This window comes from Bubalus kerabau, chromosome 4, assembly GCF_029407905.1.
Source record: "Bubalus kerabau isolate K-KA32 ecotype Philippines breed swamp buffalo chromosome 4, PCC_UOA_SB_1v2, whole genome shotgun sequence".
NCBI classification, from domain to species: Eukaryota; Metazoa; Chordata; class Mammalia; order Artiodactyla; family Bovidae; genus Bubalus; species Bubalus kerabau.
In genome coordinates, this window is record NC_073627.1 from 163,341,774 (window position 1) to 163,369,088 (window position 27,315).

General features: G+C 50.4%; 1 protein-coding gene across 1 annotated transcript in view; it reads left to right on the top strand.

Moving 5' to 3' along the window:
* LOC129651044 (liprin-alpha-1-like) overlaps positions 1-21,822 on the top strand; it is a 29,946-nt gene extending 8,124 nt beyond the window's left edge. The window contains 13 exon segments of the mRNA XM_055579772.1: positions 1,976-2,110; positions 2,918-2,992; positions 3,335-3,418; positions 5,157-5,380; positions 7,198-7,408; positions 11,543-11,694; positions 12,545-12,738; positions 18,184-18,234; positions 20,039-20,066; positions 21,341-21,378; positions 21,381-21,421; positions 21,533-21,569; positions 21,572-21,822. Of these exon segments, the coding sequence (XP_055435747.1) occupies positions 1,976-2,110; positions 2,918-2,992; positions 3,335-3,418; positions 5,157-5,380; positions 7,198-7,408; positions 11,543-11,694; positions 12,545-12,738; positions 18,184-18,234; positions 20,039-20,066; positions 21,341-21,378; positions 21,381-21,421; positions 21,533-21,569; positions 21,572-21,822 (1,521 nt within the window).
* The last annotated feature ends 5,493 nt before the right edge of the window (positions 21,823-27,315 follow it).

Consider the following 27,315-nt stretch of genomic DNA (forward strand, 5'->3'; position numbering starts at 1 on the left):
TGTGAGATGAGTGCAATTGTGCGGTAGTTTGAGCTTTCTTTGGCATTGCCTTTCTTTGGGATTGGAATGAAAACTGACCTTTTCCAGTTCTGTGGCCACTGCTGAGTTTTCCAAATTTGCTGGCATATTGAGTGCAGCACTTTCACAGCATCATCTTTCAGGATTTGGAATGGCTCAACTGGAATTCCAGCACCTCCACTAGCTTTGTTCGTAGTGATGCTTTCTCAGGCCCACTTGACTTCACATTCCAGGATGTCTAGCTCTAGGTCAGTGATCACACCATCGTGATTATCTGGGTCATGAAGATCGTTTTTGTACAGTTCTGTGTATTCTTGTCATCTCTTCTTAATATCTTCTGCTTCTGTTAGGTCCATACCATTTCTGTCCTTTATCGAGCCCATCTTTGCATGCAATGTTCCTTTGGTATCTCTGATTTTCTTGAAGAGATCTCTAGTCTTTCCCATTCTGTTGTTTTCCTCTATTTCTTTGCATTGATCGCTGAAGAAGGCTTTCTTATCTCTTCCTGCTATTCTTTGGAACTCTGCATTCAGATGTTTATATCTTTCCTTTTCTCCTTTGCTTTTCGCTTCTCTCCTTTTCACAGCTATTTGTAAGGCCTCCCCAGACAGCCATTTTGCTTTTTTGCATTTCTTTTCCATGGAGATGGTCTTGATCCCTGTCTCCTGTACAATGTCACGAACCTCATTCCATAGCTCATCAGGCACTCTGTCTATCAGATCTAGGCCCTTAAATCTATTTCTCACTTCCACTGTATAATCATAAGGGATTTGATTTAGGTCATACCTGAATGGTCTAGTGGTTTTCCCTACTTTCTTCAATTTAAGTCTGAATTTGGCAATAAGGAGTTCATGGTCTGAGCCACAGTCAGCTCCTGGTCTTGTTTTTGCTGACTGTATAGAGCTTCTTCATCTTTGGCTGCAAAGAATATAATCAGTCTGATTTTGGTGTTGACCATCTGGTGATGTCCATGTGTAGAGTCTTCTCCTGTGTTGTTGGAAGAGGGTGTTTGTTATGACCAGTGCATTTTCTTGGCAAAACTCTATTAGTCTTTGCCCTGCTTCATTCCGTATTCCAAGGCCAAATTTGCCTGTTACTCCAGGTGTTTCTTGACTTCCTACTTTTGCATTCCAGTCCCCTGTAATGAAAAGGACATCTTTTTTGGGTGTTAGTTCTAAAAGGTCTTGTAGGTTTTCATAGAACCGTTCAACTTCATCTTCTTCAGCGTTACTGGTTGGGGCATAGACTTGGATTACTGTGATACTGAATGGTTTGCCTTGGAAACGAACAGAAATCATTCTGTCGTTTGTGAGATTGCATCCAAGTACTGCATTTCGGACTCTTTTGTTGACCATGATGGCCACTCCCTTTCTTCTGAGGGATTCTTGCCCGCAGTAGTAGATATAATGGTCATCTGAGTTAAATTCACCCATTCCAGTCCTTTTCAGTTCGCTGATTCCTAGAATGTCGACATTCACTCTTGCCATCTCTTGTTTGACCACTTGCAATTTGCCTTGATTCATGGACCTGACATTCCAGGTTCCTATGCAATATTGCTCTTTACAGCATCGGAACTTGCTTCTATCACCAGTCACATCCACAGCTGGATATTCTTGTGGCTTTGGCTCCACCCCTTCATTCTTTCTGGAGTTATTTCTCCACTGATCTCTAGTAGCATATTGGGCACCTTCTGACCTGGGGAGTTTCTCTTTCAGTATCCTATCATTTTGCCTTTTCATACTATTCATGGGGACGTTTAGGAAAAGCAAATACTCTGGCAGGAGGTGTTCTGCCCACTGAGACCAAGCCCAGGAACAGAGAGAAAAATTCCCGTGACGCAGCTTCCGAAACAGAACTAATCCAGTAGACACGTGCATTTAGGTTTTGTCTCAGCTTACTAAAAACGGCAGCGGCTACACCACTTGGCCTGTTTGGATGCTCTGCTCTCCCTTTGTAGGAGGAGGATAAAAACCGACCTTTGCAGGAGCACCTGGAGCTGGAGGAGCAGAAGCTGCAGCAGACGCTGCCCAGGGCGGAGACGCTGCCAGAAGTGGAGGCTGAGCTGGCTCAGCGGGTGGCCGCGCTCTCCAAGGTGCTGCTCTGGGTCCTTGCCGGGCTGGCGCGGGGAGGGCCTGTTCCATGCTGTCCCACCGTGCCCCTCCCCGTGCTGCTCAGTCCACAAAGGAGCGCAGCCGCGGGGAGCGTGCTGCCCGGCTGAGATGGGAGCACGCCCTGAGTGTCAGACAGTCCCGGCTCCCGTGTCATCCCTCCGTTAATTTCCCTCCAGTTTTGTCCTGTGTTCTGAGTGTCCCCAGGACGCTTCAGCTCCAAGTCACTGCTGCTCAGAGTTCAGTCAGCACCTCAAAGCCTAGCAGGATAGAGAGCTAGAAAAATCCCATTCTCGTTTAAGAGATGGCCAAAATAGCTCTGTAATGAACACAGTTTTTAAGTCTTGATTCATACATTGTTGAGTAAGTCACAGCGGGGCACGGTGCAGACCCGGGGCCCCACTCCCAGCTTGCAGTCCCCGGGAGCCCACGGGTGAGAGGCCGCGTCCCGGACCCGTGGCGCTGCTGGGGGCATGTTCCCCACAGCCCGCCAGCCACCCCGTCCTTCTGGTGGGAAAGGTGTTGCCCCACACTGCTGGTGGGTACTGGCTGGGCATGGAGAGGTGGGCCTGTGCTGGTGCGGCTGTCCGGAGCGTTGCCCAGAGCTCAGTGAGCGGCTGAGGGGCTTGCCATTTGCGGGAGGCCGGTGGTGCCGGGTGCTCCCAAACCCTCCCAGAGCAGGGTCACTAACAGCCGCCAGGGGGCACCCTTCTGCCTGTGATCTTCCTCTCAAGGGTTGGTTTCTTCTCTCCCCTGACATCTCTGCTGTCTGTCCCCGGTCGGCCTTGTAGTCTGAACTTTGGTCTTCCGGAAGCTCTGTCACTAAGGAGGCTAAACTGTTGGAACTGACCTCCCAGCTTAGGAAGGTAGAATGTGTGCTCTTGTGCGTCCCGTGCTTGCCACTGCCCTGCCCGCGCTGGCTCGCCACAGGCAGTCTGAGGAGGCTGTGCAGCGGCCGCGGGTGCGGGGCCCGGGGCAGGGGCGAGCACGTCTCCTCTCACGAGCCGGTCACCATCACCCTCCGTCAGCCACGTGTCACACGCGAAGCTGCGCTGGCTGCGTGAGCAGGCGAGCGGGCGTGCCCCCCGCGAACCCGGAGCCAGTGGTCTGCACAGAGCATAGCCCGCTTGCCACCCCTGCGGTCACAGCCCGCGTGTCATCAGGACAGGGTTGTTGCGAGTGGAGCTGACGCTGTTCTTGGCCGACAGGTGGAAGAGAGACACCGTAACATCAAGGAGAGGCTGCACCAGATGGAGGCCCAACTGGAGGAGAACAAGAAGGAGCTGCTGTGGGTGCGTGTGCTGATGGGGAGGCCGCGTCCGGGCCAGAGACGTGGCTTGGGCGGGGGCCAGTTCTGCTGTCTCTGCCGCTCAGGTCTCTGCCGTCGAGTGTGTGTGTATAGCCCTGTCTGCTGGTCCAGGCACCCAACCTTGGGAGCAGGGCCAGATGTGGTCACCCGTAGGTGGTGGGCAGGGGCCAGGGGGTCCCCACGTTCAAAGAGGCTGCTTGTTGCTCTGACCAGCCAGGCCGGGGAGCTGCTCGGGATACAGTTGGACCTTACTAGTGCCCCTCAGACAAACCTAAGGGTGACAGCCTGAGGCCTATGGTGCCCAGCTGTGGAGGTGCTTGCCTCGGACATGGCGCTGGAGTCCCACATGCCCAACTGCTGGTCCAGACATGGTGTGTGTGTGTGTAGGATGGCTGCTCCTAGGCAGGAGGAGAACCATAGTTCTGCTGTGACAGAAGGCCTGTCAGGAAAGGGCGATGGTGGGGGCTCGCATCAGAGAGTCCTGAGAGAGGTTTCCCAGAAGGGTTGGCCACACGGTGATGCAGACCATTCAGGAAATGGAGTGGGGATCCCAGGTCCAGCCTCAAGTGTCAGTACTGTCCCCACCATACCTGTGTTCTTGGGCCTGACTGCAGAGCCTCACACGCGGGCTCCCGGGGGGCTGTGGTTCTGACTCCCATCATGAGACCTGCAGTGAGGCTCCCTCCCTGCTTAGGCAGAGAGGACAAGGTCTCCTGATCGGGGGTGCACTTCCTTACTTTCAGAACTGCTATTCAGAGGCTGTTGCGATTGGGATGCTGTTTATGACTAAGCCAATTCAAAGTCAATTTTTGTTTTGCTTTAAAAATATTTGAATGCCGATGCCTTATTGGGGAAGCTGTGACAGGTTTTATTTCCATGGGCTCAAAAAGGGGTGGCCCAGCCCTGGGGAGGGGTCGTGACACAGACAGAGGGCGAAGGTACTGCCCATGGGGGACAAGGAGCCGGCAAGCCAGCACCTCGAGGCTGCCCCTTGGTTGCTTTGAGGTCATATCTGGGAAATCAAGGCAGGACCTGGGAGAGAGTGGGGCAGGGGGAAGAGACTTGTGGAGAGAAGGGTGTGAGGTGTGAGAGCGGGAGGGTGGCATGGGGCCCAGCAGGCACTCTCCCGTGCGTCTCAGATGACAGAGCCGACCTCGCGGTGTGAGGGGCCATCCCCAGAACAGCCCGAGGGCCTGTGCCCTGAGAGGAGAGCCACGGGGGTGCTGGCCCTCCCGTCCCCTGGCTGCCCCTGCTCGCTCCTGTCTGTGTGTGTTCAGACCAGCATGGGAAACAGAGGGCTGGGAACCTGCGAGGACGGCACTCCCCGGTGAACTAGTACCAGTGATAACCTCTGAGGGGGGACCCAGCGGCTGCGGAGCTGAAGGATTTTTTTCTAATTTTCCTTCAGCGTGGCTGATGGAAGCATGGATGTATTTTTTTACTTTTCGGTTTTTGTCTCTGACTCCATCAGCCCACCCTTGTGAATAACCTCATAGGATTGCCTTCCGTCCACACTAAGACCTGAGTGTCACCAGGCCATCTAGGAACTGGAGTCTCCTCCTGCCCGTTTCTTCAGTACTGCTCGCTTAAGAGATGGCAGTGTCTCATAAGCATGGCCCATGTGTCCAAAGTCAGGGCTTCCATGTAAAATTGTGTTCAGTTCCTGATAGACTTGAGCTGCCCAGAATGTCGCTGACGAGACGTGGTCCTGTCGTGCCTAGGTGCAGCCCCTGAAGGATCAGGACCGGGAGCACGGGCAGCAAGCCAGCGTGCTAGCCAACGTGGCCCAGGCGTTCGAGAGTGACGAGGGCGCGTCTGACGGCGAGGGTGACGGGGTCACCCTCTTCAGCTCGGCCTCTCTGCTGTCGCCCAGCGGGCAGGCCGATGCCGAGACTCTGGCCATGATGATTCAGGAGCAGCTGGACAAGATCAACGAAGAGATCCGGTGGGTGCGCCTGAGCCCAACTCCCCGGAAACTCGGTTCCTCTGAGGAGCTGTCTTCTGCTTAGAGAAGTCTGAGTGTTCCTTAGTAAGAAAACGGACTTCAGGTCTGCTTCCAGAAGTTTCAGTTCTGAGCTTGCCCTTGATTATAGAGCTCAGTCAGCCAGGGCATTCTGTCCACAGTGTGGTGTCGGCACTCTGCGGGGGCGGGTGTTGTGGGGTGTCCCCCTCTCAGCTCTGGGCCCCAAGGTGGGTGAGGTGCCGAGGCGGTGTCTCCTGCGGCCCGTGCATCCTCCGGCACTGAGGGTTCGCCCTCGTGTGTCCCTCGGAGCCTCCCACGTTCTGGTGAAAAGCAACCTGGAACAGAAAAGCCGGGGTTCTGGGGTTGGCAAATTCCCACTCAGATCTGCATTTCCTTTTTAACTTAATACAGTGTGAAGATTGGCTTGTTGTAAGATAGTGATATGTTACTGTATGTTACTCTCAGGACATGTGTTTGAGTTTTTCTCATCTCATCAGTATATTTAAAATGTTTTCTTTAGACACAGTCTTGGCAGTTCTAACAGTTTACAAAACAGGATAGAACCCAAAGGCCCGCCTTGTGGTGAGCAGGGGGCCTTGGGGTCTGGGTGCAGCGGGGTGGCTGGGGGCCCTGAGGCCTGCCTGGTGCCACACCCACGCACCTGTGCCTCCCGTCCCGAGTCCACGTTCAGAGTGGCCACAGGCCGGTGACCCTGCACAGGACCTGGCAGAGCTGCTGCTCAGATTGTTCTTGTCCCGTCAGCCCTGGCCGAGGTGCCCGTTCCTGCCGGTCGAGTGCGGGGGCTCGGGCAAAAGGCAGGGGTGAACGGCACAGCCAGCAAACGCAGATGGTGCCGCCTGCACTTTTGATGCCGAGACAGACTGCCTTATGGGCCGTGTTTGAGCCACAGACAAGCTCAGAAAGACTGTCTTTCCCCATCCCTGTAGGAAATTTGGAACGGTTATATATTAATATTTTTGTTTTTACAGCAGGTGGTCAGGTAAAAGTGATTCTTTCCTTATGCAACAAGTTGACATGATGTAAATGGTAAATTCTGTCCATCAACTTGTCAACAATGAAAAACTTTCAAGATGTGTAAGTAGAAGTGAAACTTGAGAGTTTACTACCTGTAAGGATCTTGTATTTTAATTTGGAAACCATTTGCATAATCATGCATTTAACCTGTATATAAAATCATCCACGACACATTAGGGGAGAAGAGCAGTAACTAAATTCTAGGTTAATACAGCACATTGACATGAATCCAGAAACTCACACAAAGCTGGTGGAGAACTTCAAGTGATGCGTTTGTACATATACAACCTTTAAAAAAAAATTAAAAGATCAACTCAGCACTTCATCTGGTCTGGAGACTCGTGTTTAGAAACTCCAGCTTGCTCATGAATAGCTGTTTTGGTTATACAGAGTTCCGGATTCCCAATGGAAAAGACTTGAGGCACTGACGTGCATCTCTGCCCTGAGGGCAGGGAAGGTAAAGGTTGTCAACTTCAGGTATCTCCTCACATGGAGAGAGTCGCCACCCAGACCCCATCAGAATGGTAGAGTAAATAAGTCAAATCAAACGTGAATGATCAGGGACCACTTTGTAAGACTCAATGATAAGTTATTTTAAGTTTGAGAAGATTCCAAAGAGGGAAAGTTGAACCTTTTTGCTGAGATGTTAATTGAGCAACTGTTCGTGGAATTTGCTAATCGTGACACAGAATGCAAGCCCAAATTTGTTGTCCAGACACATGCCTCTGGTGACAAATGCAGGTGGTGATTTTATTCTATTTTAGGTTGATCCAAGAAAAGGCCGAGGGGATTGAGAGCAGGGTGGGCAAGAGGAGCCCAAGTAACCTTCGTCGTTTTAAAACCTTGAATTCCCTCAACCTGAATCCCGCCTCCTCGCATGCCAGCTCCTTCCCGCCCAGCAGAGGGCGCTCCAAGCCCCGAAGGAGGCGGCGCAGGCTGGCGCGGAAAGTAGACAAGCTGGACATCAAGACTCTGGTATGTGTCTGTGCTTCTCTCCGAGCACACTGTTTTTCTTTTGTTTGTTTGTTTTTTCTCTTTTCACCCAGAAGAAAATCAGGTACATTTGCTACACTCAGAGGTCTAAGATTTTTAAAACTGCCTAGGCTTTCATCGGGCTTCCCTAGTGGCTCAGACAGTAAAGCATCTGTCTGCAATGCAGGAGACCCGGGTATGATCCCTGGGTTGGGAAGATCCCCTGGAGAAGGAAATGGCAGCCCACTCCAGTATCCTTGCCTGGAAAATCCCATGGACCGCAGAGCCTGGTAGGCCACTGTCCATGGGGTCGCCAAGAGTCGGACACAACTGAGCGAGATCATTCCATAATCGCACAGCGACAAATTAGTCTTGATATTTGGACCACCAGCTTAGCACGTCATCATGAACTCAGCCAGAGCCTGCCTCTGTAACGTTGGGCCTGGCCTGTGCTGGGACAACAGCAGCTGCAGGGAAGTTGCTGTTCTCAGGGAGCAGACTGCTTCGTGAGAGTAACCGTAGGCAGCTCTCACGGAGTGTGGAAACCGGGCAGCACATTTCCCACTGGGGATGCCTGGCTGCAGGGTGCAGGGCGTGCGGCGGGAACCAAACCAGGAATCTAAACTGGTCTGCTTGCTGATGGGCCTGGCCGTGCGCTCAGGCCAGCTCTGCGTGTGAAACCAGGTTAAAAGCCCGGTGCCCCAGGGCCCCAGGGAAGAGGTCAGGCTTCTTCACTCTTCCGAGTCTGAAAACGGGATGACGACCTAGGGCTTTTGGTGACAGAGTGTGCAGCTCTGAAGCACGTGTCCCAGCTTTCTTCCCTGCTTGCTTAGGTTTTGTGCATTGCTGTTTACCCATGAAATCAGGTTCACAACACTCTGCTTTGTCACTGCACTTGTATTGTCCCTTTTTTGGTGTTCCACCCACTTCATGTTAGCTGCATTGTTAGTCAGCATATCATTAAATTAAGTGTGAATCATTGTAGCGGCATGTGAAGTGGTAACTAGTCCATTGTGTGGTCTTTGGAGACACTGTTTTTCTAATTTGCATCATTGGCTAATTCGTTGATATTTAAAATTCTTTGACGATTTCTCTGTGGTTTCATGCTTGATTTCCTTCCGAGTATTTGTAAAAGAACAGTTGTGTATATTTTGTCCTGTTGTTGGAGTTCTCTGACGGTGCGTCTGCTTTCATCATTGGTTTTGATTTCCTGGCTCATCCTGTTGTCTGCTTAGTGGTTGTCAATTCAGAGCGCAGCTTCCCACCACTGCCCCCCCTCGCCCCCGAGGCTGTAGTTCACCCATCCATCTCCCCTTCCCCGTCCTCCCACCTGTTCAGGTCATAGCAGTGCTGTGGGTGCACTTAGTCGGGTTTGTGCTTTGTCTTCATGTCTCATTAAATGGTGTTTTTCCCCCAGAGCAGTAAGTTTGAATTAGCCTATCACTATGCAGTTACAAGCATAATGTAGATGGATCCTCAACTACATATCATGTGTAATTCATAAATGAGATTATCCTTACCTATAGAAATGATCTTCTTAAGTGTAGAATTAATGGACTTTTGACACAATATCCTTTCTATGTTGGTGCTTGTATTTAAGACTATAAATCTCATCAGCTTTTGCACAGTTAATGTCTCTACTAGACTCTTTAAAAAACTATCTTCTCTGGTGAATAAAATGTAAAGACTGCACCTGCTATTATGCTAGCTTCCATTCTTACATATTTTCACAGGGCACCTGCTTTAATCAATTTATTTTGAGAAATTTTAAATCAAATTCTAGGTAAGCATTTTACATTAATATCCAATAGGTGGTTAGATTTGTTCAGTGTTAAAATAGGTATTATGGTAACTTCCTCATCAGTTAAATCACTATTTTAAAGTATAACATCTTTTTTATTAAGAGAAACTAACGTATAGAGAAGTTTGGCTGAGAAGAGACAACTGTTAAGGCCCTTTATTGTAGAGAATGCTGTGCTTTAATAAATCATGATGTTGTAATAGAATTGTATCTTCCTGAGTAATAATTTATAGTGTTTAGTAAATCTTGAATAGCTTATTTAATTTCTGTGGTCAAAAAAAATGTTCTGTTTCCAGTTACACGTTCTCTAAATCGTCATCTCACTTCTATGTTTGCCATCATTTTTGCTATACTGTGTTTGTCTATGCTGATTCTTGAAGTTTTAGTTTCAAAGTCACAATAAATCTGGTTTCTCTTCCTTTCTTTGCATGCATCTATCAGCCTAGTTGATAGAGGTAAACTATTTAGTAATTTAGCATGCCTTTGTTTCTCTGTGAAGTATTAGAGAGTCCTTATCATTTTACGTGAATGAACACTGTGTGGTTATGTACTGGTGAAGAATTGACATTTTAATGGAAGTAATGAAACTCACCCACCACTTAAAATATGTTGATGGTTCTGTTGGAAATAGGTCATTCGTTGGGACCATTGTAACAGTTTGCCTATATCCCACTTGTTTGCCTTCTAATCATCTCATGCTTATTTATAGTAGATATAGTATTATTTATTACTTTTAAAATTTTCTTTACTTATTTTTTTGGCCATGCTGCACAGCTTATGGGATCGTAGTTCCCCAACCAGGGATCAGACTGGTGTCCCGACAGTGAAAATGCCAAGTCCTAATGTCTGGACTACCATGGAATCTCCGCTTAGAGTTTTTTAAAAACAAATGACTGACTCAGAGCCATAGATGTTAGATTTGGAGGAAGCCAATTTAATGATGGTGGGTAGCAGTGTGCAGGTGACTCTGTGCGCCAGGCACCGTGTCAAATGCTTTCCGAGTCTGTCATGTAATCCCGCAGACACCCAGGTGAGGTCCAGGCTGCTGTTATCCCCATTCAGCAGACATGGACACTGAGGCTTCGAGAGGCCGGGCACCGTGCCCAGGCTCGCACACCCAGTAGCAACTGTATAAGTGAGACCTGTCTGGACCCCGAAGGGGTTAATCTGTTCCCCACACTGTTGCCACCACTGTCTTTCCTGTCTTCAGACCCAGGACCAGCGGAAAAGCTGGGAGTCCAGGCGAGATCATTTTTTTTAATTAGTTTATTTTTTAATTGAAGGGTAATTGCTTTACAGAACTTTGTTCTTTTCTGTCAAACCTCAACATGAACCATCCATAGGTACAGATACATCCCTTCCCTTTTGAACCTCCCTCCCATCTCCCTCCCCATCCCACCCCTCTAGGTTGAAACCAATCAGTTCTTAGTGAAGACCTAGGACGGAGGAGCCTGGTAGGCTGCAGTCCATGGGGTCGCTACGAGCCGGACACGACTGAGCGATTTCACTTTCACTTTTCACTTTCATGCATTGCAGAAGGAAATGGCAACCCACTCCAGTGTTCTTGCCTGGAGAATCCCAGGGACGGGGGAGCCTGGTGGGCTGCCGTCTATGGGGTCACACAGAGTCGGACACGACTGAAGTGACTTAGCAGCAGCAGTTTACTTTATGTAAACCACAGTGAGCGAACTACACTCAAACTGCAAGTACTTCAGTGTGTAGCCCCCAGTCTGTATGTTACTGAGAAATACAAGCCAGACACATGGTGCTCGCATGGAGGGGTTAGGTACCTTTTCTGTACTTCACTTGCTGTCATGGGTTCAGTAACCTGCATCATCACTAAACATGATCTTGGGTGGTGGTACAAGCTGTTTCCTTTTCTCCTTCAAACAGAAAGGTCTGGACGGCTTTGCTGAGAGGTTTCTTACTCTTGCTAGTAGTGCTCCTGAGCAGCATCTGGCGATGAACACAGTCCTTTCATCAGGGCAGTTCATGCCATGCAGGGTTCACAGTGCTGGCGTGGCTCCGCTGTCCTGCCTGTCGGGGCCATCGGGTCTCTGGATGCAAAGGAGGGCGGAGCCTGGCTGCAGGGAGGCTCCTGGCCAGGATCTCTGCACTCAGTAGGGTGCTCTCGCTGCCCCATGGCCCTGCTTCTCTTGAACAAGACAGTCCTTTAAGATGGCATTAAGCTAGAACAACACATTTTTTTGTACTTGGCGGATAGCATCGCTAATATGTTTTCAAATAAGTTTCTGGTTATAATGTAAAGCCTGTGTGATAGCCTTTTTTGACACAGTCTATCGTTAGCCAGTTTTACACTTACCTCACTCCCTCAGCTGCCACCTATACCAGAAGAGGTACAAGATGACAAGACCGCCATCAAATGTGAAGCCTCGACCCCCGCCTTGCTGCGGTTCCTTCGGCTAGACCGGCTGGACAGGGGGTCACAGCACAGAGCCAGCTACGAGGACATCAGGGACGCCCGCAAGTAAGGGGCCTGTGCGCCTCGTCGTTAGCCTCAGGAGCCCTGCGCCTCTTGTCTTCAAAGAGTTGCAAGGATGATTGTAAAGGAATCCCACTGGATTCGGTGCCTGTGTTTAGTGGTGAACTTCAGGTGCCGGGGTAGAAGAGTTCAGTGACCTCAGTGATTTTAAAAAACATCCGTCTCTATGTGTTGACTCCTGTGGGAGATTTCTTCCTGCTCTTGCTAGAGGTCTGCCCCGTCTGGGACGCGTTCCTGATGGTTATGGCTCCGTGCCTCTCGGATTTGTTCTTGAGGGTCCCTCCCTTTTTCTCAGGGGTCTCCTCTCAGGAGACTGTCTGTCACCTCCTGTGACTGACCCTGTCCTCATTCAGACCCCCACCTGCTGAGCTCCCGTCGTGAGCCAGGCAGCACTCGATGGAGGGCACATGTGGTCACCTGACCTGCAGCCCTGCGCACGGTGACCGTCACTCTCCTGCCACGGCCGGGGATGGTCACCCTGTGAGAGGCGGGGGGAACTGCCCAGAGCAGGGGAGCTCGCCTTCTCTGGGAGGGTCGTCACCTGCCAAGCAGCGACCCTGAGGGAGGGTTGGAGGGTCCTCTGCACCAGCTCGTCTGGAGTGAAGCCCTCCTCAGGGGAGAGCTCCAGGCAGAGAATCTCAGCTTCCCAGGGCCGTTGTTTGTGGCCGGAAGCCTGCATTGCTCGTGTGGAGTGTGGCTGGTGAAGCAGACTCCACTGTCTGCTGTGAGGTTGAGGCACGGGTGTTGCTGGGTGGCCAGTTCTATCAGTAGGTCTTGTGGAGGGGTGTGTGTTTGCACAAGGGCACCGGTTAAAGGTTGTTTTCTCTCCCCAAAGCTCGACAGGCTCTCAAGACAGCCCCGGGGGCAACCCCAGCAGCAGCCAGGACTCACTGCAGAAAGCCCCAAAGAAGAGGGGCATCAAGTCCTCCATCGGTCGTTTGTTTGGCAAGAAGGAGAAGGGCCGGCCTGGACACCCCGGCAAGGAGGCGCTAGGACCAGGTGGGTGCCTCACCGTTCAGAGGGAGGAGGGTCTGCATGCGTGTCTCTTCTGTGTCTCCCCCACTGTCCCCACGAGGCTCCTGTCACTCACGCTGGGTGTCCTCCTGGGAGGAGCAGAGGAGGCGTCTGTCTTCTTTAGGGTCCGAGATGATTGGATCAGTTGATGAATGGATGTGTGGATGGATGGAAGAATTAAGAGTTAAAGGATGGATGGATTAGTGAGTGGATGGATGGATGAACAGATGGCTAGCCAGATGGGTGGATGAACAGAGCACGGAATGAATATTGCAGATGTTTATACTGCAGTGCTAGAAACATACTCTACGAAATGGATTGAGTAGGAGCTGGGCAATGAGTGTTTCCTGCAGAACAGTGACAAGTGTTTGGAAACGGCCTAAGGGCTCATCAGTGAGGGGTGAGGTAAAATCTGTGGACACCCCACAAGGAACAGCACCCTCTTCTTCCTGCCACTTTCCCCATCCCCAGAAGCTCATCATGGGTTCTGCCCATGCCCCCTACTCCATCCCACAGCCACACAGGTCCTCCTGGCATCTCCTCATCACACAGTGTTATCAGGCCCCCATCTCACTCGGCTTCATCTCCTGAAGGACAGGGTATGTTCCTGCCTCTTCAGCCAGAGATTTGTTGAGTGTCTTGTTTGTGCTGGGTGTGGGATGTATAGGGGTAAGTAAAACAGATATGGTCTGGAGCACAGTTAAGTGAGAAGAGAGAAAAAGCAGATTATTAAATGCTATCCTTATTATTAATAAATATAACGCTGAGATGGATGGTGCATTGATTATATACCAGATGCTGTGTGTGCCCCTTACCAAACAGGTGCTGCCACCTCCCTATTTACAGAGGAGGAGACAGTGATGGTCATGCGGTTAGGGAGTGGTGAGGGCAGGTTCACACCCATGCAGTGTGACCATGCACTTTGCCGAGCCCCAGCCACCTCTCTGGTGGATGCAACAGGAATGAGATGGTTCTATGGCATCACTGATTCGATGGACATGAGTTTGAGCAAACTCCAGGAGATAGTAAATTACAGGAAAGCCTGGAGTGCTGCAGTCCGCGGAGTGGCAAAGAGTCGGACACAACTGAGCGACTGAACTAAAACCTGAGTGTGTGCTGAACTGCTTCAGTCGTGTCTGACTCTCTGTGACCCCAGGGACTGTAGCCCACTAGCTCCTCTGTCTATGGGATTCTCCAGGCAAGAAGACGAGTGGGTTGCCATGCCCTCCTCCAGGGGAATCAAACCCCATCTCTTGTTATCTCTTGCAGTGGCAGGCAGGATCTTTACCACTAGAACCACCTGGAAAGCCCCAGTGAACGCTGACAACTAGGAAATGCAGAAAATAAGGGCTGCTCCTAAGTTAGAAGAGCAGCAAGCACAGATTGTAAAGAGGAAAACACACGATGACCGACAACAGTGCTGACAGAAACAAGCAGGGATGCGTTCACCCACATCAAGAAAATGCGCCCTTCGGAAGAGGAGCCCTTGGAGGGACAGTTGGAACCGGAATGGAACCGGAATGAAAACCGAGGCCATGGTCAGCAGAGCCCACTCACACGGCCCGAGTGAGCTTTCTGCGTCCCCAGAGCTGCTGGTGGTAACATCTGGGCGCTGAGGCCGGGCAACGTCCCCGAGTGAGCTAAGGCATCCCTGCTCTCCTTCCAGTGCTGCTGCGGGGCCCTCTGTGGGCGGCCACCCTCATCCCCTGCTCTGCCACCCGCTGGGGCCCGACTGTTCCCCTGGGATCCTTTCAGCCCTTGAGCTTGTGTGTTCCCAGCCCTCTGCCACACCAGACCGGGACTCAACTCAGGACTTGGGCTTGAGATATCGAGGAGACTGTGAATCTGGAAGGACACAGCCCTGGGGCCCTCGAGTGACCACGTGAGAGAGCTGGAGAGCAAAGCCCCCTCGGGGAGGAAGCAGAGCTTTGAAACGTGCCCACACCCACCGCTGCTTCCGGCACAAGTGCCTCTTCTTTGCCTCTCCTTGGCCTGAAACAGGCCCCAGCTGCTACTGTTGTTCCGCAGGTGATTCCTAAAGATGCACCTCCTGCAAGAGCTATCGTCCTGCTGCTCTGGGGCTGCCTAAGTGTGCTCAGGAGTGTCAGACAAGTGGGGCTGCCACGCATGATGCTGGGGAAGGGCCTGATGCTGGGGGAGTGCCTGATGCTGGACTAGGGCCTGATATTGGGGGAGGGCCTGATGCGGGACTAGGGTCTGATGCTGGGGGAAGGTCTGATGCTGGACTAGGGCCTGATGCTGGAGGAGGGCCTGATGCTGGACTAAGGCCTGATGCTGGGGGAGGTCCTGATCCTGGACTAGGGCCTGATGCTGGGGGCAAACGTCTGATGCTGGCGGGAGGTGTGATGATGGTGGGCAGCCTGCTCCCAGATGTACACAGAGTTGTGATTATAAATATGAGAAATGTTTTTTCATACTTTCCTGACCACCTTGCTATGTTCTTTTTTTCTGAAGCATAATTGCTGTGCAATATCGATTTGATTTCTGCCATACATCAACATGAATTAGCCATAGGTGTACATATATCCCCTCCCTCTTGAATCTCCCTCCCACCTCCCTTTGCTACATTCTTGTTTCTATGGATATATGAATAATAAAGACTGTTGACTAAAATAACATAAAAAGCTCCCACACACAAGCATGCACACGCACACTCCCTAGTGCATCATTCGGGTCCGCTTCAGGGTTGCCCTCGGCCACCCCGCCCTGGGATCCACGGTGAGCCTTGACACCTGCACTTTGTTCCCACCCTCGGCCCGCTGCCGACGCCTCAGCAGCAGAGGGGCCCTGTCCCCACAGATGCTGAAGTGATGAAGCCTCTTGTCTCCGGAGCCAAGGGTACGAACACCTAGTCGGTCGTCCTTTGGGGACACCTATACTTCCGCCTTCTAGCCTTTCCATTGTATCCATCCGTTTCTCTTAACAGAATGTCCGTGTGATGACACGGGCTCCCATTACCAGCTCTGGTCTGTTCTCATTGAGAGTACAGCTTACCCTCGGCACTCTCTATTGGCAGCGGGAAATTTTGCTCCAGTACTTTATTGAAGCAGTGAGTGCAGTGAAGTCGCTCAGTCGTGTCCGACTCTTTGCCACCCCGTGGACTGTAGCCCGCCAGGCTCCTCTGTCCATGGGATTCTCCAGACAAGAATGCTGGAGTGGGTTGCCATTTCCTTCTTTAGGGGATCTTCCCAACCCAGGGATCGAACACGGGTCTCCGGCATTGCAGGCAGACGCTTCATCCTCTGAGCCACCAGGGAAGCTCTGACTTTATTGAAAGAAAGCAATAAATAATACTGTGATAAAAATAGTTCAAAAGTAGACTGGACATACTTTGTCACATATTCAGGAAGATCACAAAAGATTAATAGAAAAACAGAATGGTAACAATGAATTGTACAAGGAAATTAAAGGCAGAACCCACATGTAGAGAGACATGCTGTCTCTGTCTACCGAGATATCAGCTGCATAAGGCAGCATCATCTGAACGCATCTCTTACTAGCTTCTTTAATGTGCTGCCGAAAAAGTAAAAGTTACCTTTGCTACTTAAACTATCCAAAATGGCTATGTCATCAAAATCTAAAAATGTACCCCTAGGTCCATTCTTTAAACATGTTTACAAACAGATGTAAAAAGATGATTTACGTAAGAAAAATAAGGCCTTTGTCAGAGCTGCACTCTGCTGTCTGTCTGTCTGGGATGTGGCGCCCTCAGTGTTCAGCTCGATGGCTCCGCAGCGGGTGCAGGGCACCGCGGTTGGTCCTCGAAGAGTCTCACTGGAGGCGAGGGATCCAGGTCCACAGAGACTAGGTTACAGGAGAGATTTTCATAGTCTTCTTCTAGTCATCCTTTCAGCCCAAATTTCATTAGAAGCTCACATTTAACACCCAGTACTTTTAAATCGCTTCACACTGCAGACAAAAAGCATGTCTTCCTAGAAAAAAAAGTACAGTTTAAGTCAGTCGTTAAAATACAACAATTGGTTGAAATTAAGTTCGCTCATTTCAGAGTGATTGTTGGACAGCTTGGTTACATTCTGGAAGGATAATGCACACCGCGTCATGATGATTTTACAATCGCAGTAAAACCTTCTCTCATGGTTTAACATTTAAAAATTAAACAAGAATAATTACAATAAATGCATCATTTACAAAAGCCCTATATTTGTTCATAGGATTTATACAGACAAGCATTACAGTACATTCATTTGAAAGACTAAAATCAGGTATCAGAACATGAACTGATCTGAAAGGAGATTCATAGCCCGGATATACAAGAAAAAGTAAGTATATAAATGAAGTCATAAGTTTACATAAATATAAGAAACATTAAATTTTAAAATATTTTCTCTGTGGTATTCATGAATTTTTCACTAATTAAAAACTCTGTAATAAAATATCTTAGGGTCCATATAACAAGTATTCACAGATTAAAGATTGCATTGAGTTCAAAATGTAGTCTTTGTCGTATTCTGGACGCTGTATAATCGCCTGCAGAATTAGTGCAGGTAAACTGGAAACAAACAGACGAGTCAGTCCAGGGACGGCGGCTGGTGCCGGAGCCCCTGCCCCTTCAGACACCCCACCCCCACCCCATTCTGGGCTTCAGCTGCTTTGAGAATCCAGAGAAACACGAAGGACCAAGCAGATCAAGGAGAGAACTCTGTGGCTGACTTTATTCTGACATATAGCTAAAAGCTGCTGGTAAAAAAACTTAAAACTCAATCCAGCTTTCCAGCTGAGCCGTGAACAGGACAGAGCAGACAGCCTCGTGCTCTCAGAGCGGCTGGAGCAGGGCTGGGCTCCCGGGCTGGACCCACCAGAGGACCACCCAGAGCAGCACCTGCAAGGGACGGTGGCCCCTCAGCGGCAGCCGACCCCCAAATGCTGGTGCACTTCAGTGTTAAACACTGGCCTCCGGACGGAGAGGCCCAGGGCAGGGCAGCCTCGTGAACCCTGATGCTCTGGGCCCTGTTCCCTCTGAGAACGTGCACGCAGGGCGTGGCCAGCAGCACTGCCGCTGTGGGAGGGACACCCGTGTGCATGGACGCGAGGGAGACTCGGGCCGTGCTCTGACTACTCCGGCGGCAGCCAGGTGCCAAGGTCATGTTCTCTGCTGCTGAGGGCTCTCCCGGGCTGACCTCCGGAGACCCGCTGACCCTCCAGTCCTAGGGTGTCGCCTCCATGCCCTTGCGGGACCAGGCCAGCCTGTACTCACCCCGAAACTCAGCAGGAGTAAGTCCTGACTGTAGCAGAATCCAGCCTCTGCGTTCCCGCCACGCTTCCTGGTCCCAAGAGTGCGGGAGGAAGCGTGCAAACACAGACTGCGGGTAGTCGTGGAACGTCACATGGGGCACAAGGACACTCACACTCACACCCGCAGCAGCGCCCACTCCTACTGAGGGTCTGGGGAAACTTTTAGAGGGTGGATGAGGCGGAGAGAGCGAGCCTGGGGGCTGTCACGTGGGGGTCCCTGCCACCTGGGGGGGCGGGGTGGTCACACTAGAGCAGCACCGGCACATTCGATGACAGAAACGCCATCATGGGGACAGCTACTCCACGTGACCAGCTAGCTGCCAGTCTCTCCTGAGACCTCCAGATTCACAGAGCTCCAGATTCACATATTCGACACAGTCTATTGTTACCCAGTTTTACACTTACGTCATTCCCTCAGCTGCCAGCTTTACGGGAAGAGGTACGAGATGACAAGACCACCATCAAATGTGAAACCTCGACCCCCACCTCTCTGCGGTCCCTTCGGCTGGACCGGCTGCAGACGGGGTGCTGTGCACGGCCAGCCACGGGGACCTGAGGGACGCCCGCAAGTAAGGAGCCTGTGCGCCTCGTCGTCAGTTTCAGGAGCCCTGTGCCTCTTGAAAGTGATGGTAGGATAATTTTAAAGGAATCCCAGTGGATTTGGTGCCTGTGTCTAGGGGTGTGTGTGTGCGTGTGTGTGTTTTCTGGTAGGCAGGTTTCTCTGGATCTGGTGTTAAGGTGGATGTCTAACTCTGTGTGTGTGTGCGCACATGCACAAGTGGGTTGTTCTTTGCTCTGTTGCTACACGTGGCAAACTCTAGGAGGTTCTGGTGGCTTCATAGGGAACAATTCAAAGTACGAAGATTTTCTGACCACAGAGGATAATCTTAGTTCTGTCAGTCAACCAGAGACAACATTGACTCAGGGAAAATGCCTTATCTATAAAACGTGAAAAAATGTTTTAGTATTCCAGAAAAAAAATCACTTGAATATAGTTTAACATTTTTGGCATTATAGATGTGAGAATCAGTTTGTTTCTCAAAACTATTTTCTTTCTATTAAGCCCAATTTGTCTCAAAGTTATTCTTTTAATTGCTAAATGTACACAGCCAACGCATCCACTTTCAGAGCATTTTTGAGGGTTGGTGAATCTCAGATTTTCACGTTGTGTGGAAACTCGCAGGGAGAGCACTGCGGGCTCACCAGGTGCTGGACACGCTCCGTGAGGAAGGGAGGCCGAGGCCGCGGGACCGTCCGCATCCCTGTTGGTCATCGCAGTGTCCCGGGCGTGCGGGGACTCCCCTCAGGCATCACGTACCTCCTGCTCTAAATGCTGTCTTTCCTCTTCCCCTTGGTGGACACTGTCACGCGCCAGCTCCAGGGGAAGCCGAGTCAGCAGGTGTGCTGAGCTGTGTGTGTCCTGAAGCCTCCCCGTGGGGCTCGTCCCCAGCTCCAGGCTCTGAGCTGAGCAGCGCTGCAGGAGTGGGGCATGGTGTTGGTGAAGGGGAGCCCAGCGAACCCTCGTAGGAGGTGCTGGGCTGTGTGGACGGTCAGTCTCTGAAAACAAGGCCACACCTGTTGTCTGGGTGGTGCCACGTGTGTAGCATTTGATGGGAAGAAGCTCACACAGCCATCTTGTTAGGAAAGACAGCTTGACCGTGGTGCTCATGTCCTGCTTTAAAGTGCCCGTTGTCATCCACAGATGGTGTGGCTTTCTCTCGGGCGTGTCTGTTCCCCATAGAATTCACGGTATTTCCGAATGTCTTTCTCCTGTGACTCTAACTTTAAGGCAAGGAAGCATGCCACGTCAGTTGACTGCTAAGCAAGTGTTTTAACGAATTGTACTTGGGGTCTCAAATTTGACCCTCGAGGGGGCAGAGGAGGTCTGAGCTAAGTAGCCCCGCAGGGTGGCCCGAGTAGGGTCATCACAGCGTTCCACAGAGCAGGTAGCCCCCCAGGCTCGTCTCTGAAGCTGTCTCTGTAAAGCTAGGTTTCAGCTGAGAGTGAGCCGGTGACAGCAGAGTGATGCAATATCCTATAGCCGAGGAAGGAAATAAACCCCAGCAGAAGCCAAGCGAGTCTTCCATTTGCTTCTGGATGGTGGTTGTGGTTGGGACGCAAACTCCAGGCACGTGATACATGCCTTGTTCCCCTGGGATATGGGAATTTAAAAAGTTTGCCTTTTTAAAAAACTCTCCCTGAGCTATTAAGGGGCTTCCCTGGTAGCTCAGACGGTAAAGCATCTGCCTTCACCGATGTGGCAAACCTGGGTTTGATCCCTGGGAGAACCAAGATCCCCTGGAGAAGGAAATGGTAACTAACCCACTCTAGTACTCTTGCCTGGAAAATTCCATGGGTGGAGGAGCCTGCTAGGCTACAGTCCATGGGGTTGCAAAAAGTTGGGCAGGACTGAGTGAATTCACTTTCACTTTCACTTCTTGAGCTATTAAGATACCTGTTGTGTTTTCTGGTATAATTATTCCTAGAAAACAGAATATTTACTATTCTAGGAAACTTAAGGTTGACTTAAAGGAACAGTTACTTGAAATTTGATGTGAACCATTTCGAGCTTTAACCATACATAGACTTCACAATCTTAAGTAAAGTCTAATGCCATTTGAGTGTATTGAAAAGCCACTGTGTATCTTTAGGGAATTCCCTAGCGGTCCAATAGCTAGGACTCTGCACTTCCACTGCATGGGGCCTGGGGTTTGATCCCTGGTTGGAGAACTAGGGTCCCACAAGCCACACAGGGGCCTAGTCAAAAAAGAATGACCAGTATCTTAATTTAGCACATAGCTAATTAGCTGAACAGCAGTGTAGGATAGAAACAGCCCCCATCCACCCCTCTCCTTGCTTGCTGTGTTAGAGTGTTCTGTGTTGAAAGTCTGCACTGCTCTTTGTGTGTCTGGTGTGAAATGCTGTGCATCCCTGAAGCTCTCTCAGGGACAGGTTCCTCTGCTCAGACCCCGGTGTGGTTTCTTCTTCTATGTATCTGTCCTCACTGTTTAGAAAGGGAAGAGTGGATGTTTTTCCTTGACTACCCTCCTCCCTTGGATGTGCAGACTTCTGAATCCTTTAAGGTTGGCAATAACTCTTTCATCGGGAAGGATGTGATTCTATAAGGAATTGCGGGGACTCATTCAGCATTTCATGACTCAGGGTTCTTTGTAATATGTCTGAACTCTCATTAAGTAGATGGCTTAGAAGATTAAAGGAAAATGATGAGATGCATACTATTTCACTTTTGCAAATTTATAAAGAGAATAAATACTTAGGTTATCTTGTTTTATACCCGTGTGTAGTAGTGATTCTTGAATTTTGAATGTTTCGTTACTTGTAGGCATGAGTTGCTGGAGGAAGCCTGGAGACAAGGCGTGCCTTCTCACAGTGGGACGGGCCAACTATTGTGGTCTGGCTGGAGGTGTGTATGCGCCCCCCCACCCCCACCCGCACCCGCACCCCCGTCCTGGGCCCCGTGTGTCAGTCCCTCCACGGCCATGCATAACCTCTTGCCTCCTGTCTCCAGTCCCAGTTCTGAGTCGGGATGCCAGCCTGGTACGTGGCTGCTTGCGAGCCAACGTGAAGAGCGGCGTCATCGTGCCTCCCCTTTTGGACACGGAGATCCAGCGTGAGATCGGCATCAGCAACCCGCTGCACCTGCTGAAGCTGCGGCTGGCGATCCAGGAGATCATGTCCCTGACCGGCCCCTCCGCCCCTCCCAGGTCCAGAACGGTGCACCTCCCTCCTTCCGTAGGGAGAGTTCGCGCCCCGTTTGTGTCGCTTCCGGGGTTCTCTATACAGATGTCCACTGTTCCAGATTAAATAAGGTTCTAGCATTCAAAACCATGACAGCTTTTCATTTGCGGCAGTTGTGTTGTTAAAAGATAGATGATTGAATACTTCAGACAGATCATCTTTGTAACAGATGGGCTGCAGCGGCAGTGTAATAGAGAAACGGGAGCTTTTGAAAACATGAAAAAGGGACTTCTGCAAACGTGAAAATTGTAAAAAAAAAAAAAAAAAAAGAAAGTTTTTGAAAATGTATTAAAAGAAATGTAAATATAAATGTCAAGAAAGTGAAAGAGAAAAGGCTTAGCCCCCAGGCTGCATTGTTTTTCCCTCATTTGACTTGTCAGGCCTGTCCTCTTCAGCAGATTCCTTTTCAGGAGCTGTAGACTCTGGGCTCTCAGGGTTTAAGAGTCCGTACATCCGCCAGGTCACACCAAGTCGTATCGTGCTCATCCAAGTTTCCTCCACGTGGGAAGACCTTGAAAGTCCTGTAAGAGGGTCCTCCTAGTTGGAAAAATGAAAACGCATCTGGTGGAAACGTGGATTGTTGCCAGGAGATCAGGGCCGGCCAGCTCCTCATTTCTCGAGTGCAGACTCAGGACACAGCTCAGTCCCCACGCTTGGTGTGTCCACTCTGGAGAGGAACCCTGGTGAGGAGACATGACCTCCCAGAGGTACCTGCCCTGAGGAGCAGGTGGAGCCTGACTCAGGCTCATGGTTATTTTACACAAAAAGCGTGAAGGCTTTCTCGTCCGTTTGTCTTCCTTGTTTCTAAGTGTGAGCGTGAGGGTGGTCAATCACCCCACGCTGATGCGCTTGTTCCTAGAGTATCTGCTCTGCTCTCTGTGCCCGAGGGTTCACCAGAGCCACCTTTTTAGAAATGAAGGTGCTGAGGGTTCCCCGGAGGTTTTATTAAAGTATCTCAGTAAAGGGAGCTTCTTATGAGTTGAGTTTAACAGGTGGTGAACTCAAGCAGCACCCCCGTGAGGATGGGGTTGGGGGTGGGGCATGCGAAGAATCCTGATGAGCTCCTGGGGATGGGGAAGGTGGCAGGAAGGAGGGGGAGGGCTGTTCCTTGTGGGGTATCCACAGATTGTACCTCCCCGCTCACTGATGAGCACTTAGGCCGTTTCCAAACACTTGTCACTGTTCTGGGGAAAACAATTATTGCCCAGCTCCTACTCAATTTTGTAGAATATGTTTCTAGAATTGGAGTGTAAACATCTGCTTTATTCATTCCATCCTCCGTTCATCCACCCTTCCAGCCAGCCAGCCATCTGTTCATCTATCCATCCACTCACTAATCCATCCATCCATCCACTCAGTAATTCATCCATCCATCCATCCACCCATCCATGCATCCACCTGTCCATCCAGTCAGCCAGTCATCTGTCCAGCCATCTATCTACTCACTAATCCATTCATCCACTCCTCCATCCGTCTTCCATCTGTCTATCAATCCATCCATCTATCCAACCACCCATCCATCCATCCACCCATCAACTCATTAATCCATCCAATCATCTGTTCATTTATCCATTTATCTGTTCATTTATCCATCCATCCATCTATACAAACTTCCTCCCTCCCTCCCCCAATCCTTTCCTTCCATCCTTCGTTCCTCAGTAGAACTTTACGATTTTGTGCATATTGGTATTTTATTCCTCTTAAGTTTAATCATAGAGTATTTCTATTTCTCCCAGCACCTTGCTTTTTTGGATTGCATCCTTTCTCCGCTGCAGTTTCCAGCAGGTACACTGATTCTTTTGCCAACAATAACTCTGGAGAGTTGTTAGCATCTGACTCCCTGACAGAGCTGTTCTATTATCACCATGTTTCAGCTGATACTTTTGAGTTTTTCAGGTAGGCCATCATATCATCTTCAATCAGTGGCTATTTTATTTCCCTCTTTCAGCAACTACAATTATTATTGACTTTTCTTGTCTGATAGCACATTCTAGAACTTTCAGAGCATTGATAATTTGCAGAGGTGATCACAACATCCTTGACTTGTCCCTGACTTTAATGAGACCACTAGTAACACATCACTATTCAGTGCGATTTTGGCCCTTGGCTTGAAATAGATCTTTCTAACTCTGTTTCAAAGCTGTCTTTTTTGCTTTTAAAGAGTTTTTAGCAGGAAGATGTTCAGTTCTATCCAGTGAAGTGGGAGACAGAGGATGAGATGGTCAGGTTGCATCACAGACTCAATGGACATGAGTTTGAGCAAACTCCAGGAGATAGTGAAGGACAGGGAAGCCTGGGGTGCTGCAGTTCATGGGGTTGCAAAGAGTAAGACACGACTTAGCAACAGAACAACAATAACAACAGCGGGAAGATGTTGCGTTCTATCCAATCTCTTCTTCAGCTTCAAGTCAAGAAGACCACACATGGAGGGGATTGTAGGAGGCCATGATTCTCCTGCCCTGGCCTGTAACTGCCCCCTTTGCCACATTACTTCGCAACATTTCCTGTAAAGAGGCATGGCATATTTCTACAGCTTCTGGGCTGGCCTTGTGACTTGGCTTGGCCAACAGAAAGAGGCAAAGTGACAAGCTTCCAGGGCCTTGAGAGCATTGCTCTCTGGCCACTTCCCTGTGAACTAGCCCAGGCCAGCCTGCTGGAGGACAAGACTCCCATCATTATCCCTGCCAACAGCCAGCTTGTCCATCATGAACCATGGCCACCCTTGAGCAGCCAACCTCAGCTAACCCACCAGCCGACTGTGGACGCAGGAGTGTCCCCACTGGAGATCGACCACACATCAGGCCCCCATCAGCCCCCCGACCCACAGCCTGATGAGAGAGAATGTGTGGCTGTTTGCAGCCACTAAGTTCTGGGTGGTTCACTGTGCAACAGTAGATAACCCACAATGGCTGTTCTCTTTGGGCCTGTTGAACATGAACTGTTATTTACAGTTGTGTCCTGGAAATCATAGAATGAGCCTGTACGTGTGATTGGGCCCAATTTTTTGACATCCTGCCGAGTTGCCCAAAACTCAGAAATGTGACCAGGCACTCTTTATCAGAATTGGCTGAGACTTTATCAAATCGAAGGCTCCATTTGTCTTATTGCTTCAAAAAATGATGCTACTGGGATTTCCCTGATGCTCCAGTGGCTAAGACCCCATGCTCCCAATGCAAAGGGCCTGGGATTGATCCCTGCTCAGGGAATTAGATCCCACATGCCATGACTAAAGATCCCACGTGCTGCAACTAAAAGATCCAGCGCGATGCAGCTAAGACCCAGCGTGGCCAAATAAGTAACTATTTAAAAACTGGTGCTAAGACCCAGCATGGCCAAATTAGTAAATATTTAAAAACTGGTGCTGGAGCCAACTTGTGGGAGAGGATGTGGTATGCTCCCTGGGTTGCCCAGGATGCTGGGTTCCAGGTGTGCGATGCTTAGAGGAGAATGAGTGTGATCTCCAGAGTGAGGACACGGTGGCCGACACCCAGAGGTCTTAGGCCCTGTAGACACAGCCAGCTGAGGCCACTTTCTGACTGGGGAGGAGGGAGGGGGGCTAGCGACAGTTGGTACCGTCCCGTAGTCCGTCACAAAGTCTAAGCCAAAAGAAGCTCCCAGAATACTGCTGTCCCTGGGGTTTTGCTGAGGTGGTTTTAAATTATGTCCTCAAGTTTTGGGGTGTTCCTCTGCTCAGAAGGGAACCCAATCTCCCTCCCCTTAAGTATGGACTGAGCTTAGTGACTCGCTTCTAATGAATAGAATAAGGTAGAAATGACAGCATGTAACTACTGAAAAGAGGGCCGTCAGAGGCATTTCAGACTCTTCCTCACTCTCTCTTGGACTTCCTGCCTTGGGCGAAGCCAGCCGCCATGTTGTGAGGACGCTCAAGCAGCCTGAGGAGAGGTCCGTGTGGGGAGGAGCTGAGGCTCGGCCAACAGCCCTGTGAGTGTGCCATCTTGCAGGCTGATCTTCCAGCCCCAGAACGACCTTCAGAAACCTGCAGCCCTCCATGACATCTTGACGATAACCTCATGAGGGACTCCCAAGCCAGAATCGCACAGCTAAGCCATTTCTGAATTTCTGACCCCACCGAAAGAACCTGAGATAATCAATACATGTTATTTTAAGCCACTAGGATCTGAGGTTGTTTGTTACACAGTGCAAGCTAACTAATATACTTCTTATGGTGGCTCTGGGTGGTCAGTTCATCCATGTCAACTTGTTCTCTTTCATGGACTCAAGGTTCTGGCACAGTTTTCTCTGCTCTAAGATCCCACTAGCATAGACCTCTTAGTTTACTGGATACCCTACTTAAAACATATGCCAACTCTTTGCTTGATAAAGAGTGAGTTTTGGTGTCTGAGACTGGTGTTGTACCTGAGAAGCAGGTCTCTGACCAAGGCTCTTTTACGACCTCTGCAAGAGAAGACCCCGGAAGCTGCCTGACATCTGTCCTAACCACCCTGCCGTTGGTCTCTCACCCTTGTGTAGGGTTTGGCAGCAAGCTCAACACAGGATACCCCGTGTAGACAGAAGTCATGTTATGGATAATTCCATGGTGGGATTACATGGTTGGTGAGAATGCGGAGGTAGATTGAAGCAGGGGTGGGTTCCAGCACTGCCCTCTCCTGATGTCTTCAAACCATCTTGTGGGAGCTTCACACATGGGCCAGAGACAGGCACACACGATACCTTTTTGGTAATGAAGCCCTTGCACACGGCCAGCACCCAGGAGCCCCCTTCCTGATCCCCAAGGGTAAGCCACTACCCCGATTCTTGTCTGCTCACAACGCTTCACTCACCTATTTCACTCACCTGTCCATCTGGACACCAAATTTGCCTCCAAATCCCCAGACGGAGTCAACCTGAAAGCAGTGCTTGGAGAGCTTTGACTGGTATTCATGGCCGACAGCTGACTGGAACAGGGGCAAAAGTGAAGCATCAGATGCCACCAGCATTGCCACACTGGACCCGCCCCCCAACCCTGAGGCAGCCTGCCCTTCTGCTCAGTGTGGGTGATGCAAACAAAATCACTCAACGTGGAAGCCGGCCCAGAGGGAGGTAACTCCAGGAGGCATCGCAACACCAGGGCCCCCTAGTCAGGTGTTCCTGAACCCTCTCCACACCAGGCTCCCCAGAAGTCTCCCAAGAACCCCAGCCATAGAGAGCCTTCTGAGGTGCCTGAGCATGAAGAAACAGGAGGCCAGCCCCCAACCAGAACCACAGAGCCAGCAGCCTGCCAACAACTCCTAAGCCCACTTCCAGGAAGACTGCTGGCAGTGATCACCCTCTTCAGGTGGGACACTGTCAAAGCACGTGACCCAGGAATCAGGGCACAAACTGGAACATGGATGACATGCTTCAGGCACACCCCACGTTCAGGGTCAACACCTGCCACACATCCAGCCCGCCCAGGTGTGCAGTGGGGCCTGCCACCGCCTCATCAGACCCCAGTCAGGGAAGTGGGTCTGGTGACTTCCGAAGCCCACATGCTGACTGAGCAGTCCACCCCGAGCTTTGCGCTGTGTGGTCAGCAAGCCATGGCCCATGCCCACCTCC